Raw genomic sequence first — 17,582 nt, forward strand, 5'->3', positions numbered from 1 at the left:
CTTGCCCATTTCCATCTTGCAGACAAAGCCAGGACCCATCAAGGCAGCAGATTCCCACTCAGAGCGCTCTGTGTCTGTGTACTGCTACAACTGCTCCCGCAAAGGACACTTCGGATACGTAAGTCTTGGCACTCTCTGCCATGTCTGCACTCTCTGGGGTGGAAATCCATCCCTGCCATGGGTGCGTGTGTGTGTGTTTGCTTGGAGGAAAGAGCTGGAAGAGCCAAGCTGGTGTGTGTGACACGAGAGGAGTGTGACCACAGTGCTGCTGTGCTCGGTGGAGGCCAGTATATAAAGGGATCTCACCCATTCCATTTAAAGATAGGGAGGAAAGTAGAAGTTGCTATCTCTCCTTGGCAGGTTCATTGATTTGAGGCTGCCTGGGAGAGAGAATATTCATTGGAAAACAGTTGCTGAATACAGCTTTTTTTTTTTACCTTTCTTTTTTCCCATTAGTGCCTTACTGCCACATTCAACATCATGTCAAGTTTTTCACCATAATCAGCCCAACTATTTGAGTGCTATTTTGGGAATCTTCCATTTCTGCCTGCTTGAGATGATCCTTATTTGTAGTTCCCTAGTTTAGTTCAACATCTGAGCTAAGTTTGACATTGTCCTCCTGTAAGGTGCAGCCAGGTAAAGGAGATGTCATGAGCTTTAAATGGCTTCAGTAAAAAGAGGAGATGAGGCTGCATCTTCCAGTGTGTTCTGGTGATATTTATCACATTTTTTGGTGCCTGTCATGATTAAGTGCTGCTCCATACCTGCAATTACCAACACAAAACAAAGAACAAAGAATAGGGTTTTTCCTTCTGTGGAATAAATGCAGGAGCCAAGCCACAGATATTCTAGAAAAATAATGTTAATCATGCATTGGATGGGTTTAGCTTATTTTTTCCAGTGGCTTAGGAACAGCATATTGCCAGCAAATTCCTCTCTTCTCTTCTGCCTGCTCTTGTGTGTCAGCCTCTTCAACTCACCAATATGTTTTGTTAAAAGTTTGGGTCTTTAGTTTGGTTTGCTTTTATTAAACGGTCCAAAAGATGGCACTGGAGGAAGACAGACATACATGGATACAAGTAAGGCTGCTGTAAAAATAATGAGTAATTATTAGGGATGCTCTGAATTGATTATTTAAGTAATTATTAAGGCTGCTGTAAAAATAATTAGAAATTATGTGTGAGGAACTGACAGTAAATACTTAGAAGGAAAATGGCAGAAACTGTAGAAAATCAGAAAGGTAGGAAAGCAACTCATGGACATTTTATCTCTCAAAGTTAAGCTAAATAAGAAAGTATTTGTAGTAGTGTACAAGGAGCAGATAAGCCAACAGCAACACAAGAGAACAGAGATAACAGATCTTCCCATGTGCACACCATTCCCAAAAAACAGGCAAAACACTTGCAGGAAAACTGATTCTTCACTAAATTACAGCCAAAAAATGCCAAAAAGAAGCTGAGAAATGCAAAATACACCAAAAATGTATCTCTGATCTGCTGTGCCTCTGGAAGGGGAAGAGAAGCAGGAGGGACAGGGGTTGGCAAGGTGGCACTAAGTGGCAGCAGTAGCACATGCAGGAAAGCTGCTGGTTCCATGGTGCAGACACCAGGTGAGTGAAAGCTCCTGACAGCTCCTGGAGATGAGGCCCAGATGTCACTAGAATGGCTTCAGAGTGATGGAGAGTAGAGTTAGATTAGCTGTCAGGAAGAAATTCTTCTCTGTGAGGGTGGTCAGGCCCTGCCACAGGTTAGCTGTGGCTGCCCCATCCCTGCAAGTGTCCAAGGCCAGGTTGGACAGGGCTTGGAGCAACCTGGGATAGTGGAAGGTGTCCCAAGGCAGGGGTGGGATAGGATGATCTTTAAGGTCCCTACCAAGCCAAACCATTGTGGGATTCTGTGTTTCTGTGATCTCAGCAGTATCTAAGAACAGAAAGATGATGAAGCAAAGCACAGCAGGTAACAAGCAATTTGCCAGGAGGATAAAGGAGAATAAAGCACCTGTCAATATCACACGGTACCCAGAAAAAAAGGCAGAATCATAGAAAGTGTTCCTGTTAGCCTAGCTCTCAAGACATGGATAAAACTGTGTGTACAGGAGTGAAAAAACTTACATTCCTGTTCCAAGTGTTTGGGAAATAGGCTGGCATGCACTTAATGCCAGTCAGCCTCTTCCTCACCTCCGATGTCTGTTCAGGGCTCTCTTCTTCTCCTCTTTCTGTTCCCTGCACTCTGACGTGCACACAGCAGCCTGCTGCAGGATTTGCCTATGGATTGTCCCTGTCAGGGAATGACACACGGTGAGACCGCCACCCTGCCTGTTGGCAGGCTCTGGCTCCCCATGGCTGCCCCCCTCTTTCCCTGGGCCACCCACCCCTTTGGCCTGCCAGACCTCTGCAGGGAGCCTCCCCCAAAACAGCCCAGGTGCCAGGGCTGTCCTGCCATGGCACTGTTTGTCTCTGAGGGGCCAGGTGTGTACAGAGCAGGTGTTGGGGTCCTGCCTGGCAGCAGGACAGCCCTGTCTCTGTGTCCAACAGCTCTGTCAGCAGCTTGCCTCGTGTTTACCTGCCCTCACTTGGTCTTCATCATCTGTTCTGTGGGTGTTACAGATGTGTGGTACCTGCAGGAAGACAGAGGATTCTTTCTGTGTGCTCAAACAGCACCAGTGTTTCAGTGTGTGCAGGAGGGATTATGAGCTGGTCATGAAAATGTCAGGGCTGACCACATCCCCCACAAGTACAGAGCAGGACCTGGAGGACCTGGCCTATTTTCACTTCCAGGAAATCACCACTCAGCCACCTCTAGTGACCAGAAATGTGTTTTGCAGGAGTGCTCAGAAAAGCGGATGCATGGAAACATGTTCCCCACTTCTCCTTTCATCTACTACTATGATGATGAATGTGATATCAAGAGGAGAGCCAACAGGTTGAAAAGAAAGGTGGCAGGTACAGTGTGTTTTGGGAGATCCCTCCCACCTTTCAGTTCTGTGTCTGTGCTTTTTAGAAACATTGTGGGATTATTTTCATGTGTTGGGAAAAGCTGCATGGATTTGAACAGGTAGCCTGGTGGTAGTAAAAGATTTGTGATTTTACTCATCCGTGTCTATCATGGAAATTGACTGTGTCAAAGTCACTCAGTGAGCATTGTCAGATGTTTTAATTCTGAAAAATCTGCTGACATTAAAAATGCCATGAAATAGCAGGAAGGGGATTAAATCACTATTTGCTAAGATTCTAGCCTGAGGACAGGAAAAACCCACAGTGAAAAAATCTGCTGGAAATAAATTTTTGTCTAAGGAGAGCTGTGATGGCTCAGGTGCCAGGTTTTAGGTTTTTTAGGTATTGAAATAATCCTCTCTGCTTTCCAGACCTGCAGGAAGCTGGCCTTCTGCCAGAACAGTCTGAAACATTGCTGCAGGAAGAACAGCTTGAGTGGAACAGAGGAAGAACAACCCAGCCACAAAACACCGTTGAGGAAGAACAGCCCAGCCACAAGAAAAAGACCAAACTCTGGAAGGAACAGAAGAAGCAAAGCAGGAACAGTGAGCAGAAAAAGAAGATGAAGGTGCCTTGGGCAAAGAAACCCCAGGAGAGAAAGCACAGGAGAGGTGTTGAAATCCACTGCCAACCAGAGGACTTCCCTCGGGGGTACAAGCAGCAGGGTTGCAAGGGCAGCAGGGTCCACCACAAGTCCCTTTTCCAGGCATTCTCAGGCAGCAAGGCCATGCATGTGCAGTGGCCTCTAGAAGCTGCCAAAAAGAAGAAGAAATTGAAAAGGCAGAAAAATGCTAGTCCTGACAGCAGGGACAATCTATTCCTTATAAAACAGCGGAAGAAGAAGTCCAAACAGAAATCCTGGTGATGGCAGGTAGCATTGGCATTCCCAAGCTCTGTCTCTATCTTCTCTTTATTCTTGTCCCTCTCTTAGCACATGAATTTGAGTCCGTCCCTGACCCAGCATGCTGGGCACCATCACCCATCCTGGCCATCTCCACAGCCAGAGGGGACCACTCCATCTCTGTGAGCTGTCCCCGTGGCAAGCAGGACCCAGTGCTCCTGCCAGGGGTGGTCTGGGAATATGCTGTATGTTTATTTTCTTTGCTTGGGGGTGTGGGGGCACACTGGGTTTGGCAGGGTTTATTTCTTCACCAGTGAGGTGTGGCTGTGCTGTTGGAGCACAGCACCTTTGGGGTTAATGCCAGGGAGACTTGGATCGTGGGGGGGTGGGTCGGGGTGGAAAGCAGGAATGTGGGTGTAAAGCACATCCCCTCACCAACCACTGGTCCTGTCCAGAGTGCAGGAGGGCATTGGGCACTTTCCTCCCTCTAGAAGGGGCAGCCAAGTCTCTGCTTTGTGGTCTGGGATGCAGCAGTCACACACCTCACTCTCCAGAGCAGTGAATTAATCCACTGCCCTCAGGGCTCAGCTTGTAGGCCTCCATCCCTGTCCTTACCAGCTGGTCAGCAGAGTAGGAATGAGCCAGCAGGTGGGCCTGAAACAGAGTTTGCATCTCACACTAAACCTGTTCTTGTTCCTTTTGATGTGGAGGCTGTTTCAGGAGAAAAAAGATTGGAGTAGGAAGAACTTACTTGGCTTCAGTCACACTGTGCTAAAATTTAATTTTTTTTAAAGACAGTTATTTTTGTACACGGGGATTCAGCATGTTGTTTTAATGTTTGTAAGAATAAAATGCTTTATCAGAGGACTAACACAAATAAAACTTTACGTGAGAAATATGAAAAATTAGTTTGTTCCTCATTTCCTTGCATTCCAAACATAATTGTAAACAGCATCATGTTCTATTTCCTGAGCTGAAACTACATCACCACCGGCAAGAATAAAGGAAAAAAAGTAATGCATTTATCCTCTACTGTTGTAAAAAGGAAATTATCCATACCCTACTGCTCTGTGACGTGCTCACTGCTGTAACATTCCTTAGTGAACAGCTGATGGTAAGAGCACAGTGTCACTGAGATGCAACTCCTCTCTCTCCTCGTGCAGTGGTCCTGTGTTAAAATTACAGACTATTTGTACCCTGCAAGGGTATCTGGAAAGGGATATGGGCACCCAGGAAAACATTGAGGACTCTCATTGTGCCAGTTTTATGCCATGCCACTACTCACTAAATTCATCAGGTTTTTGTTTAGCAAAATCAACAGTGAGAAGACAGGTGTTCTGGTTACCCTGTCATCCTGTTTCAGATGTATTTGTGATACAGATACATCTGCACATTATTTGCAAACCTGTTGTGTAGCTTTGCTTGACCTTGGCAACAAAAATTAAGTTTTGCTTAACTTCATTTATTGCTTGATTGAAAAATTGCTGATGATACTGAAAAGAAGATCAGCTTTTGCCCTATTGAAAAAAATATTAATTTAATTCCGCCTCTGAAAAGGCTTGTTTTTAACATGGAAACAGCTCTTTTCCCAGATGCTGTGTTGTACATCCCTTTTTGGTTTTGAATTCCATGTTTCATTTGAGCAAAAGTCACCACTGGCCTTTAGCTAAACCAGCACAAACCTGGCAGAAGGAGAGGAGTTTCACTGTTTTCAGTGATTGTTTGCATTTCCTGCACCTCGGAGAGGTGCCTTTACATCATCCATGTGCAGTGCCAGAGGATGGAGCATGTCAGAGTTCTCCGTAACTCCTCCCCTAGGACCAGGTTCCTGGCCAGCCTAGCAGGAGTCACACTAGCCAGGAGTCCCAGCCTCTTTCCCTGATGCTCAGTGGCTTCAGACAAGAATATTTTACCTTGGGCACTGCTATGGAGTTGTTCAAACCCTGTTGTGTGCTGGTGGGCAGAGCCTGCCTGGCCTGGGGAAGGTAATGGCAGGGGCTTCAGGCACAGTGACTTACACAGGTGCTTGGGTGAGACCCACAGAACTCTGGCTGCCAACTGTGGCTCCTGCCTGTCACTGGAAGCACCTGCTGGTTGTGGTGAGTTTGTGGTGGAACTGCCCCTGGATGTTGCTCCGAATCCTGCAGGTACCCAGCCCTGCAGAGCCTTTGCTCTCTGGCAGGTGTCTGCTGCTTGTGATTATAGGACAATGAATAAAAGATGAAGGAAGCATGTTTTTCAGGACCATGGGAAGGGAAAAAAGGGAAGCAGCGACCCTAGAAGCAGAAGAGATCTGGGTGAGGGGGTGTCTTCCAGACCTCAGACCAGGGTCTGGCTGGCTGGCAGCAGTGTTGGCACTGTGGGAAAAGAATCAACATCCTGCAGTGGCACATCCAGCCTGGGGCATGGTCCAGGGGTGTGTTTGGATCCTAGCAGGGAATGACGTCTACTCCAGGACTGATCAGTGTTAGGCTTTGCAGAAACCTGCACCCACCAGGGCATTCAGGGGAGAACTGACAGGTCTGGATAATGCCACCAGCGAGGAAAGAGGGACATGGACAAGGCTGGCTGAGAAAGAGCATACAGACACAGGTAACGTTTGGAGTGATGGGCTGATTGCATGTGGCCAGAATGAGTCCAGCAGAAAAGGGACAAGCCCAGCTGAGTTGCCAGTGGCTGGTTGGGTCAGAGCTTCAGGCACATGGACAAGGCTGGCTTGTTGCTGGAAAGCACCAGGTAAATCAAGTGTGACATAAACTGTTGCCTGCGGCTCTGGCTGGCACCACTTGGAACAAAGTGGGCTGTGTCTGGCCCCAGCTGTCACCAGCAACCAGTGCCACCAAGCACGCCCTGTGAGGCATCTGTGGGGCAGCTGATGGATCTTAGAGAGTTCAGCACGAGAATAAAGCAGCCAGAAATTGTTTACATTCAGAGAGGATGAGAGGACAAGGAAAATGGCAAAAAGGGGTGGATTTCCCAGCATCATCAATACCAGCACATCAGGTGCTGTGAAAGGGCAGTGCTCTATTAGAATCCAGCACCAGGCCTGGCAACTGGCAGGCTGAGCTGCTTCCATCGAGCTCTGCTTTATTCCATTAAACCACAATGTACTTCAGCCTGTCACTCCTCCCACCTGCCTTCCCCCCTCCTTTAAAGAACTGTCAGTCCTTACTCCAGAGATGCCTGGGACTGAAAAACATGCTTATCCCAGGAGAGGACGGTGTCTCGAGGTCACAGTTGATGTGCACTGGTGAGGCAGCATGAGGAAACCTACATTGTGTGAATAAATAAAGGGCCGCAGCTCAGATCCAGCACTGCAGAGGAAACAAGATGGATGGATCAGAAGGTCAGAGTCTTGTTGGGTAATGGGGGCAGGTGTCCCAGGAGTGAAGAGGGGAGAAGGGAGTATTGGGTCCATCATTTGTTGCAACCACTACACAGAGAGGTTGAGGAAAGAAGGAGTGCTGTGATTTGAGGTGTCTGTGTCCATGGCACACCTGTGGGAGGGAATTGGATGTGTCTTTGTGACATAGCACAGGTCTGGCTCCTCCTTGAAGTATTCCTTTCCCTAAAATCTGTCTCAAAATATCAGTCTCTGTCCAACTGCTGCGCAGTCTGCAGGGACCACCACTTAAGTACACACCTGTACAGGGCCATTCTGTACCCAGCACCAGCAGTCCACAGTGACAACACCAACCCATGTGCTCAGGTTGGCCTCAGTGCCCCTAGCAGACCTTGTTTCACCCCACGTGTCACTGAGCAGCCACTCAAGGGCACCGAGCAAACCTGAGTTCAGCTCACCCAGGCAGGTGGACACTGACACACGAGCCCCCAGCAAAGGATGGGCATTCCCATGCTGCACCTTCGAGATGGGACTGTGGGTGACAGTGGCAGAGCAGGGTCAGGGACAGCCCACCGTGGCACCACATGGCACAGCAGCCAGTAATTGCACTTTTTTTGCATTGCAAAATGATTATTAGCACCTCAGTTCATTATCAGAGCAAATTTAATTTTTCAATGTAAAGGAGCCAGTTGTATTTATAAAGGAAACACTGTTGATACAGCCGGAAAAAATTAATTCATGACAAATGTAAGGAAAACTAATAGTCTTTAACCAGGGCAATATTTGACTGTGTCTAATTGTGCTTTGGGAGGTTTGAAAAGTCCTGGCAGAAATTCCTGCAGAGGCATTTTGCACTTCTCCTGATGAAACTGCATTTAAACATTGGGGTTTTTTTAATTAACCTTGTGCCAGTCTGGTCAAATCATAGAAATACTGCTGTGGAAAGCTGGTATTCTCTGGTGTATTTGTGCACTGGCAGGGGCATTGTGTGCATTTGGGAAGGTCTTGCCTAATCCAAATCCATTCAGGCAGAAAACAAGGAAGAGGGAGCAGAGGCAACGCCAAGGGCAGAGTGGCTGCAGGGAGCCGCCAGAGAGGAGGTGCTCAGGCTGATCACAGCCCATGCAGCCTGCAGGCAGGGGTGCCACAGCCAGAAGAGAAGGTTTAGCAGGCACCAAGGGGTTTGAGATGGGGGAAGTTTCACGGGGACATGTTCTCTATTCACTGGGCAAAAACAGACAGACGCAGGTAACGTTTGGAGTGATGAGCTGATTTCATGTGGCCAGAACAAGTCCAGCAGAAGAGGGACAAGCCCAGCTGAAGTTTCAGCGCCTGATTTGGTCAGGGCTCCAGGGGGCTGCTCCTGCTGAGCTCTCCAGAGGTTCCTCCATCCCGGTTGTGCCCCAGCCCCACTATGGCACCAGCCACCTCCTTTATGTGGACTGACTGCAGCTCTTCTAGTCGACAGCAGCAGGAGACCTGCATCCTCCATATGATAAAATCCTAGGTGCAGGCAGACCCAGGTGGGGTACAGCCTGGTGAACAGTCATGTCTGAGCTGAGATCTCTTAAGCAGCTGGTTCCAGCACCTACACTCCCACTGCTGTCTCGGTGGCTGCTGTGGGAAGCCAAAGAGGGTCCCAGTTTATGAAAGCACTGGGCAGGATTGCCCCCGCTGTTTTTCTGGAGGGGTGCAGGTGTTGCAAGGGGGACATCTGCCCCTGTAGTGTGCTCCCCCTTCAGCCCTGCGGACAGTCCCAGCCTCTCGCCCTCCCACCGCACTCGGCTCTCCTCAGGACAGCTTGGAAATGCGCCATCTCCTCAACTCAGCTGCCAACTTGAAGCCAATTTGCATTGGATAATTATTTTCAATTAAGTGATAACAATCGTGTTCTGAACAGAAATAATCTTGTCCAAAGGCCAAACAGTTTATCCCGTCTCGGAGATGAGGCTGCCGCTCCGTGCGGCGCCCGGCAGCGGCAGCGGCGTTATCGCGGTGCGGGGCTCCGGGCGGGCGGCCAGGGCGGGCTGCGTGCGGCTCAGCTGGGACCCCGGGGGCTGCACCCCCGCCCGCCACAGCCTCCTGCTCTCACATGGACGGGTCTCTCCACGTGCTCCCCTGAGGAGCCAGGAGGTTATGCCACCCCCGTGGCCTCACTGCGGTGTCCGGGGGGAAAGGAGCCGTGTGCCGGCGCGGAGCTCATCCACGCATCGTCCCTACTGCTCACACAGCGGGAACGCACTCTGCGCAGCCAGGGGCAGCCGCCGCAGCTGCGAGTGGCCTCAGCTCCTGCCACCCGCACAGAGGAGGCTCCAGGGCACTTCCCAGCAGGCTGACACCTCTGCTCGGCATCCTCCCTGGCAAGGAACCCCTCCTCTGCAGGAGCCGCCCGGGTATCCATGGGCATCCCTCGGCGCTGGCTGTTCTGTGTCAGGGTCTCTTAGTGCTGGCTGTGTGTGCGCCAGCGTTCCTTGCTCTCCAAAGTAGCACCAGCCACTGAGGGTCCCTCATGTACAGCCAGGGGTGAGTGTGGGCTGGTGACAATCCCTGCAGGGCTGTGCCTGTCAGCCATCAATCTGCTACTCTGCTCTCACTGGAAAGAACAAGTGGCGCTGCTGCTGCACAGCACAGCGTCGCACAAATCCTGTTCTGTCGTCGAGGGAGGAAAGGACCACCCCAACCAAAGCACCTGCCAATCTGACGGGAGTGACATTAGTTTGGCACTGGAATTGGGAGCCTCTGGCCAGCTCCAATACAAGAAAGAGGAACAATGGTGGAGGCAGCTGCCATCCTTAGAGACTCCAGCACAGCTGCACCAGGATGTGTGCAGGGGCTGGAGCAGAACCCAGGACTCTTTCACCATGGCCCGTCCCAGGTGGCTGCCCTGTGGCCTCCTGCCCCTCACCCCCGCCCCCAGCAGCGCACAGAGAGCCCCAGCTTCCAGCCCCAGATGGTGGCTGGACCTCAGAGCCACCAGAGCCAACCCAGGCCAGCTGTGGGGCAGCTGGACTCACATGGATCTCATACTGCACTTTCCTGGAAGGAAGTTCGGGTGGGGGATTGTAGGGCTTTTTCAATCCGCCAAAGCCCAGTCAGTGGGGAAGATTGGACTCCAGAGCTCCTGCAAGTGAAAAATAGCAAATCCAATATCTTTTTAGTGGTGTTTTTATATTCAAATTAGACATAATCTCCATGAATAAAATTACTGTTCCCAAAGGGATCATGCCCAATTTAAATGTATAAAATGTCATTAAAAGGGCGCTGGCTTGCTATTAAAATTTAACTCCAGCAAACCCCCAATGTCATTTGTATTATAGTTTTACAATTAAGCCGGAGATGTTGGAAATAATAGTTTTGATGTACAATCTGGTACCATACAGTAGGAACACATTGTTCCTCAGAAGCTGCAGCCGGACCTATTGCTGTCAACACAGCCACCAGCTGTGGCTCCTGGGGACAGGGCACAGCTCTGGCACTGCCGAGTGGCAGCCAGCTGGGAAACATGCCTTTGCCTCCTGCTCACAGAGCCACCTGAGAGAGGCAGCTGCAGAGATGTGGGTCTGCTGGAGGGATGCATACATGAGGCTGGGGCCTCCTCTGTTTTGGGACCGTGCCAGACAAAGGATGTGGACCCCTTTCCTGTTTCCCAGCTCTGCTCTGGGTTTGCCCCAGCTCTGCCACACCAGTGCTGTGTGCCGTGGGCTGCTTCTGTGGGGAGCTCAGCACCCCACAAGGGCTCAGATCCCCACAGGGACCATCCTGAACACTGCTTCACCCTCACAGACATGGGGACATGGCAAGACTACCCATCTGCAGCTATGGGGTGCTGGCCTGCATGTCCCAGGTGAGTGCTTCCCATTGAGGAAAGCTTCCCAGCTTTCCCAGAAGCAGCTGGGACCAGCAGCAGGAGGAAGAGATGCAGCAGGAAAATGTCTGCTTGGGGCCATTATGCCCTGTGCCAGGTCATTATTTCATCTTTAATCCAGCACCAGTTTAGCTGGTGGGAGCTGCTGGCTGTTTTCCACACAGCAAGGGAGAGAGATCAGGGAGATCTTGTTTACTGGGTTATTCTGGTCATAGCTGGTGAGCTTTCAGAGACTCTAGATGTCCCTCAATCATCAAAAGATCTGACAAAGTCTGTTCCCACTCTCCCTGAGAGTTGGAGACTGGTGATCCCTCACTGTCCTGTGCTACAGTCCAAAAGCAGAACCAGGTGATGCTAGGAGGTGACTGTCAGGGGGGTTTCCTCACCCAAGCTTTAGGTGGTTTAAAGTCCTTGGCCCTCTAAAAAGCCCCGAGTTGCGTCTGTGTAAAAAAGCAGAGTCCTCAAGGTTTGTTTCCAGGTTTCTCATGTTGTTTATTATTTGGTATCTCAAAATTTTCTCCGCTCCCAGCCGAGGTCCGGAGAGCAGCTGGGACACGAGGCGACTACCCCACAGATGGGATGTCCCCTAACATTTATACAGATTATTACGTACTAGTTATTTACTATTTTGTGCCAATGCCCAGTGCCCACACCAGAAGTGACATTCTACTTTGGTCCAATCTACTCTAACTACTTTGTGCCATCACCGCCCCGGAAAATGGGGGACGAGGAAGAAGGAGAAGTACATAAGGTACCACCCAAATTCCACCATCTTGTCCCCATTTACTTCTATTCTAAAAATTCTAAGACTATTAAATTCTACATCATCTACTGTGCTAGACTACAATTTTCACATCCTGGGAGTTTGTAATTACTTCTGCAATGTTGAAAGCTTTTCCCATGGATCAAAATCAAACCCAGTGTCTCCCTGGGCTCTGTGCCAAGGTCTCCGAGCCCCCTCGACCATCTCCACACCCCCCTGTCCAGGGCTCAAACTCCTTTCCTCAGGTCCCAGGCCATCCAAGGGGATGTCCTGGACTCCAACAGTGACAGCCACCAGAGCAATGGCCTGTCCTGTCCTGCCCCAAACCCTCATGGTTCTGCCCCAAACACTGGTGGTCCTGCTCCCCTCAGCTGGACAGGCTTCAGCTTTTAGAGTTGAGACAATGCAAGCAATGTTTCCTAAAAATCCTCAGAGCACAGAGCTCATTGGTGAAGGCTGGCAGGAACTGACCATTTGGTCACAGAGTCTGGAGCCTGCATTGACTATGGACAGCTGAAACTGGGCCTCTTTAGCTGGGATCTGCCAGGGAGAAAGAAATTGGAGCAGCCTCCCTGGACCATTCCCAGGTGCTGGCAATCATCCCAAGTGCACAAGGTCCCTCTGGAGGAGAGCTGTTGCCTGGTCCTGTGGCCCCCAGACCTGGCACCAAGCACCCCCTGAAAACAACACAAAAACCTGCTCCCTGGGAAGGGGTGGTTCAGGAGCAGCCTATAATAATGTACCAAATAATTACTGTGCATTAAAGGGTATAATGCATATTCAAACATGCATTTAACTTTCAGAGCAAGCAGGTGAGTGAATACGCATGTTATAAAATACACGTATTTAAGTAATGTGCAATTAATGGGGCAAAACAGTTAAAACTATTTATTACTTCTGGGAACAGAACAACTTTCCAAGCATTTTAATTACTGCAGCATTATTTTGAAAACAAAGATAGCAGTCAGTCTTTCACATTCTCTCTTTTTTTCCCTAAAGGACAAAAACACTATGTTAGAACTTAACACTCCTGTGTGTAGGAGGGAAATGCTGAGAAAAAAGAAAAAGCATGAAGAGCCCTGGGAAGGTTGTGATGGAACAAATTACTGCAGCAGGAGAGCAAATAACTCTACAAAATAGATCTAACATATGTAACATATATTGTATTATATTATATATATATTATACAGAATTTGCAAAAACCAACCCCAGCTTTTTTACCCACTCTGGCAAGCTGGTGCACCCTGAGGGATGTACAGGGATTGCTGTGGAGAGCAGCACCATGAGGAGCAGTGCCACAGGGACTCTGCACAGCACTGGCACAGGGACACGGCAGGGGTGGCACTGCCACATCTTGGCCTCCTGACCAGGATGTTGGCCATCCCCAGGCAGTGAGAGGTCCCAGCCACACACCTTTGGTGGCACCCATGGTGGCAGCTGGCACCACAGCATCATCTCCTGCCAGCCTCTTCTCCTCTTGCCCAGGTGTCCATGTCCCAAGTCCTTCCTGGAGCTGCTGGCACACACCCATCAGCCTGCAGAATGAGGAGCACTCCCATGGGACATGCAGGCCAGCACCCCACAGCTGCAGATGGGCAGTCTTCCCATGTCCCCATGTCTGTGAGGGTGAAGGGCTCTCCAGCACTACAGTGTCCTTCCTTGAGCTGTGACATGGAGAGGCTGCTGGAGGAGACAAGGAAACAAGGAAAATGCTTCTCCTATGCATGACTGAACTGGACAGGAAAAACCAAAGGGGCAGGCTGTGTCCTGGGTAATTCTTACCTGGATTTCCATGCTGAAGCACAAGAAGCCATGTAATAAAATCCTTGTTTGATTCCCACATCTTCATCTTGTCACTTCTGGGCTCTTTCTGGACACAACCCCACAGCTATGAGCACCCTGGGGACCTGTATCCCACTGGAGACAGTGTGGATCTTCCTATGCTGTGCTTTTCTGTCCCTGACTGCTCTTCCCTTCTGCAGAGGGACACAAGGCCCAACCACAGCACTCTGAGACCTGCAGCACGGCCAGCAGCACCTGAAGCCCAGGTAGGGCAGCCACGGGGCAAAGCCTGTATCTCCCCAGGCTTCTCTTGTGCAGAGCTGCTCCACACCGCTTCTGCCTGCACCCAGAGACCCAAATTCCCCCTTATGCTGTGCAGCCCCAAGCACCTTCCACACATCCCACCCACAGAGGGAGTGTGGCTTCCACCAACAGGGAAAAGCAGCCACTTAATTAAATACATTTCTTTTCATTTTCGAGGAGCCTTCTAAATTTATGCTAATAGCTGAGTGCTTCTGAGTCGTAGGCTGACAACACACCAGGTCATATTTTGCATTAAAATACATGAATCCAAAAATGAAAATATTGGCAGATTTGGCATCCAGCAGTCCAATGGGGAAATGCCCTACGCTGGCACTTCCAACAGCATATTGCATCTAGAGCAGGTCAGAGTGTGGGCCTGGCTGCTCACACAGCACATGACCACATGGAAAAGGTCCCTTTTAATTCTTAAAAGAAAAGCAGTTTAATCATTGTGAGGAACTATACCTTCAGGGTATCATTTCAAAAATACAGGCAGAGATTAGGAGGGATTTGTGAGATTGTGTTTATTCCCAATTTAAGTGCTTTCCATAAATTAATTATAAAAGCAAGCCCAAACCAGTCAGAAGTACACTGGGAAATTCTCAGAGTGCTAGTCATTTTCATGCACTAATATTCATGCCATCTGCCTGCCTTTTTTCTGCATTTTGTCTAAATACTCTGTGGTTATTCTCATCTTGCTTTCCTTTGCTGTGCCTTGCCCCTCTCCCCATTCTGCCCCGCTGCAGGTACTGCCCCAAGCACACTGCTGTGCTTTCACTGAGAGCATTAAAAAGAGGAAGTTGTGTTTTGGCAATTGGAAAATTTTCATCCTGCAGGCACAGGCTGCGGGTTTACTCCCATTTCTAGGATTCACCAGTGGTCCTGGACAAGCTCTCACCCCACAGGCTGCACAGGGCACTAAGGTTGATATGGCCACTGTGAATTCACTCCAGGCAGAGCTCTGAGCCTTCTTTTAAAGGCTCTTCTAAGAGGGAATTAAAATATCACTCCTAGAACAGCATCATTTCAGTTGCTCCCAAATACAAAATCCCAGCCTATGCCTTAAGGAGGATTAAAGAAACCAATGTGGTTGAAATCCCCAAAGGGAACAGTATGTTTTTTCTGTCTACAGGAAACCTCTAAAAATGCTTTAAATATGGCCTTGTAGCAACAGTCTGACAGCTAGAGCACACTCCTGCCCCACAGTAGTGAAGGTGGGATTTTAGTTGGATGGTGAGATCCAGAGCATTGCAGAGCCTAAGGCAGCAGCGAGGCACACGGGGACAGGGGCAGAGCAGGGACACAGGGTCCAGCAGGGACATGGGAAGACAGGCACAGCGGGGAGGTGGTCTCAGCAAGGGGGAGAGGGGGCACAGGTGCAGCAAGAACACTGGGTTGTGGGCAGAGCAAGGCAAGAAGCAAGCTCCAGCTGGGACAGTCTGGGAAGAGGCAGGGTCCTGGTGGTTTTGGGCTCCAGTGGAAGGGCAGCCTGCTCCCACGTGCTGTCTCCATCCCTCTGCCCCAGGAACTGGTGGGGGTGGCAGGACTACACCAGCCCTGCCAATGGCACAGCAATGGGACCCACCTGGCACTGGGGGCTCTTCCAGCCTCACAGAGAGGGAAGGAAACTCTGCCAGGGAACCAGACGTGCCACAACATCCAGGGATAGTGAGGCAGTGAGCAGGCTGATGGGTGAAGTCCCACACTGCTGGGGATGCACTGCCAGGCTGGCTGGTTCAGCTCAGAGTGGCCCCTTCCAGCCAAAGATTGCTGGTTTTGCCAGGAATAAGCCCAGGCAGGGATCACACACCCCGTGTCCATCCAGCACTCCTGCCATGCCTCTCACAGCACCAGGAACCCAATCTGGGAGCAGGTGAGGATTGGGGACACAGACAGCCAGACTTTGGGGTATGAAAGCTGCTGGAGGAGTAGCAGCACAACCAGCCCCTGCCCCATGGCATGGGGTGAGGAGCACATTGGAGCCACTGGCACAGCCCTGCTGTGGTACCACTGCTGGCACACAGCCTTGTCCCTGCGAGCACACAGTCCATTCTGGAATGGGAGTGCAGATTGTCCATTAACCAGGTGGGCCCCAGCAAACAGGCTCTGGGAGGCAGACAGCAAACTGTGGGAATGAGTCCTGCTGGATGTGGTCCCATCACCAGTCCTCAGGGCCCAGTCTGCATAGATCCCCAGGGAATCAGTCTCAATCAATGCACTCCCTAGAGAGCCTCAGTCCTCCTCAAAACCCAGAGTGGGTGGGACAGGGTGCTGTAGCATGGATTAGAATGGGAAGGGATGGCTAGGCAGATACCCAGCCGTTCTCTGGCTTTTTGCAAGGGGCTGCCACACCTCCACACTCCTGTATCCTCTGGAGAGCTGCCATCTCTGTTTGGAGTGGCTGGTGTTTCCCTTCAGAGAGGGAAAGCTGGTGGTTTCTTCCATCCCACCCTTACATCAGTCAAACTCCAGCTGTACCAGAGAGAGTGGCATTCCCAACTCTGCCAGTATCCTTCCCACCTGGCAGCAAGAGGGGGATATGGGAGTGTGGAGGTGTGGCAGCCCACACCTGGGTGGCAGAGAGCTGTGGGTGAGTAATGGGTGTCCCATTACCCATTCCTCTCCTCTTCCAGCTCTCTTTGAAAGCTTTTCAGTTTCCCAGAGGTGGGACAGCCAAGTAAGCCTGCAACAAATCACAGGGTGCAAACAGAATCAGGCATTTACAGACGTGCGTGGGTTTCATCCAGAAAACACCAAAATGGGAAACAAGGGATGGTTATCCAGAGCCAGGGTGACCCTGTGGCTCTGCTGCCAAGGGCCCCTGAGAGATGCAGTGCAGGAGCGCAGCACCATGACCTCACCTTCAAGAGGGACCAGGGTGGGCTGGGGGACTCCACATCTGAAGCCATGGTGAAGGAGACAGTTTACAGGTGCTTCTAAGTGATAAAAACACTGTGGCCACAATTGTGCACTTTGCTTTGTGAAGAAAACCTCTCTGGGGGGGTCTCCATCTCCCTGGTGCCACTGGGGGAACTGGCCCAAAGCTTGGAGGTTGCTGAAAATGTCTGAGAGAGTGACTCCACCACATCCACTGGGACTGGGAAGCAGGAACTGGAAAATCCCAGCAGGATGAGCCCGGATTGTCACACTGGAGAGCAGGTACTCCCAACACTAATCCATACTGATCAGGGAGGCAGATAAAGTGTCAGCTCAAATGATACCCAGCTCAGCAGCATAGAACAAACTTTCAAGCAATTATTAAAAAATAAAACTAAATCTGCTGGCATAATCTGACAGTGTGCTGATGGTACATCATGATAAAGGGAAATCCCACCTGAAGCAGCAGAACGAATCTCACATGCAGCAATATTCTGGTGTATATACCTCAAACTCCATGTTCCCTCTGCCCACAAATGTGTCATCTTTACCTGTCTGCTCTGTTCTCTTTTCAAGAGACAACTATCAAGCTCACAGTTCCTTAGGATTCCCCCTGCCCTGTACCTGCAGTCACAGAACTTGTTCAGATGGGGTCTCCAGACAATTTAAATCTGGGTTAATTGATGAGCAGAGTCTGTTCAGCATAGTGAGAGGTGGCAGTTGACCCATCCCTAGCCTCTGGGATGCCTCAAAGCTGCCACCAGAGGCTGGGGGGGAGGAATTCATGCCAAAAGAGCACCCGATGTTGTGTGTGTT

The 17,582-nt window shown here is 50.2% G+C and overlaps 1 protein-coding gene across 1 annotated transcript in view; it reads left to right on the plus strand.

Moving 5' to 3' along the window:
• ZCCHC7 (zinc finger CCHC-type containing 7) overlaps nt 1–4,211 on the plus strand; it is an 82,641-nt gene extending 78,430 nt beyond the window's left edge. Inside the window, exons 7-9 of the mRNA XM_066339289.1 lie at nt 23–118; nt 2,824–2,941; nt 3,364–4,211. Of these exons, the coding sequence (XP_066195386.1) occupies nt 23–118; nt 2,824–2,941; nt 3,364–3,857 (708 nt within the window). The 3' untranslated portion in view covers nt 3,858–4,211. The remainder of the gene's footprint in view (nt 1–22; nt 119–2,823; nt 2,942–3,363) is intronic.
• Nucleotides 4,212–17,582: the final 13,371 nt, after the last annotated feature.

The sequence above is a fragment of the Sylvia atricapilla genome, chromosome Z (genome assembly GCF_009819655.1).
Source record: "Sylvia atricapilla isolate bSylAtr1 chromosome Z, bSylAtr1.pri, whole genome shotgun sequence".
Classification (NCBI taxonomy): domain Eukaryota; kingdom Metazoa; phylum Chordata; class Aves; order Passeriformes; family Sylviidae; genus Sylvia; species Sylvia atricapilla.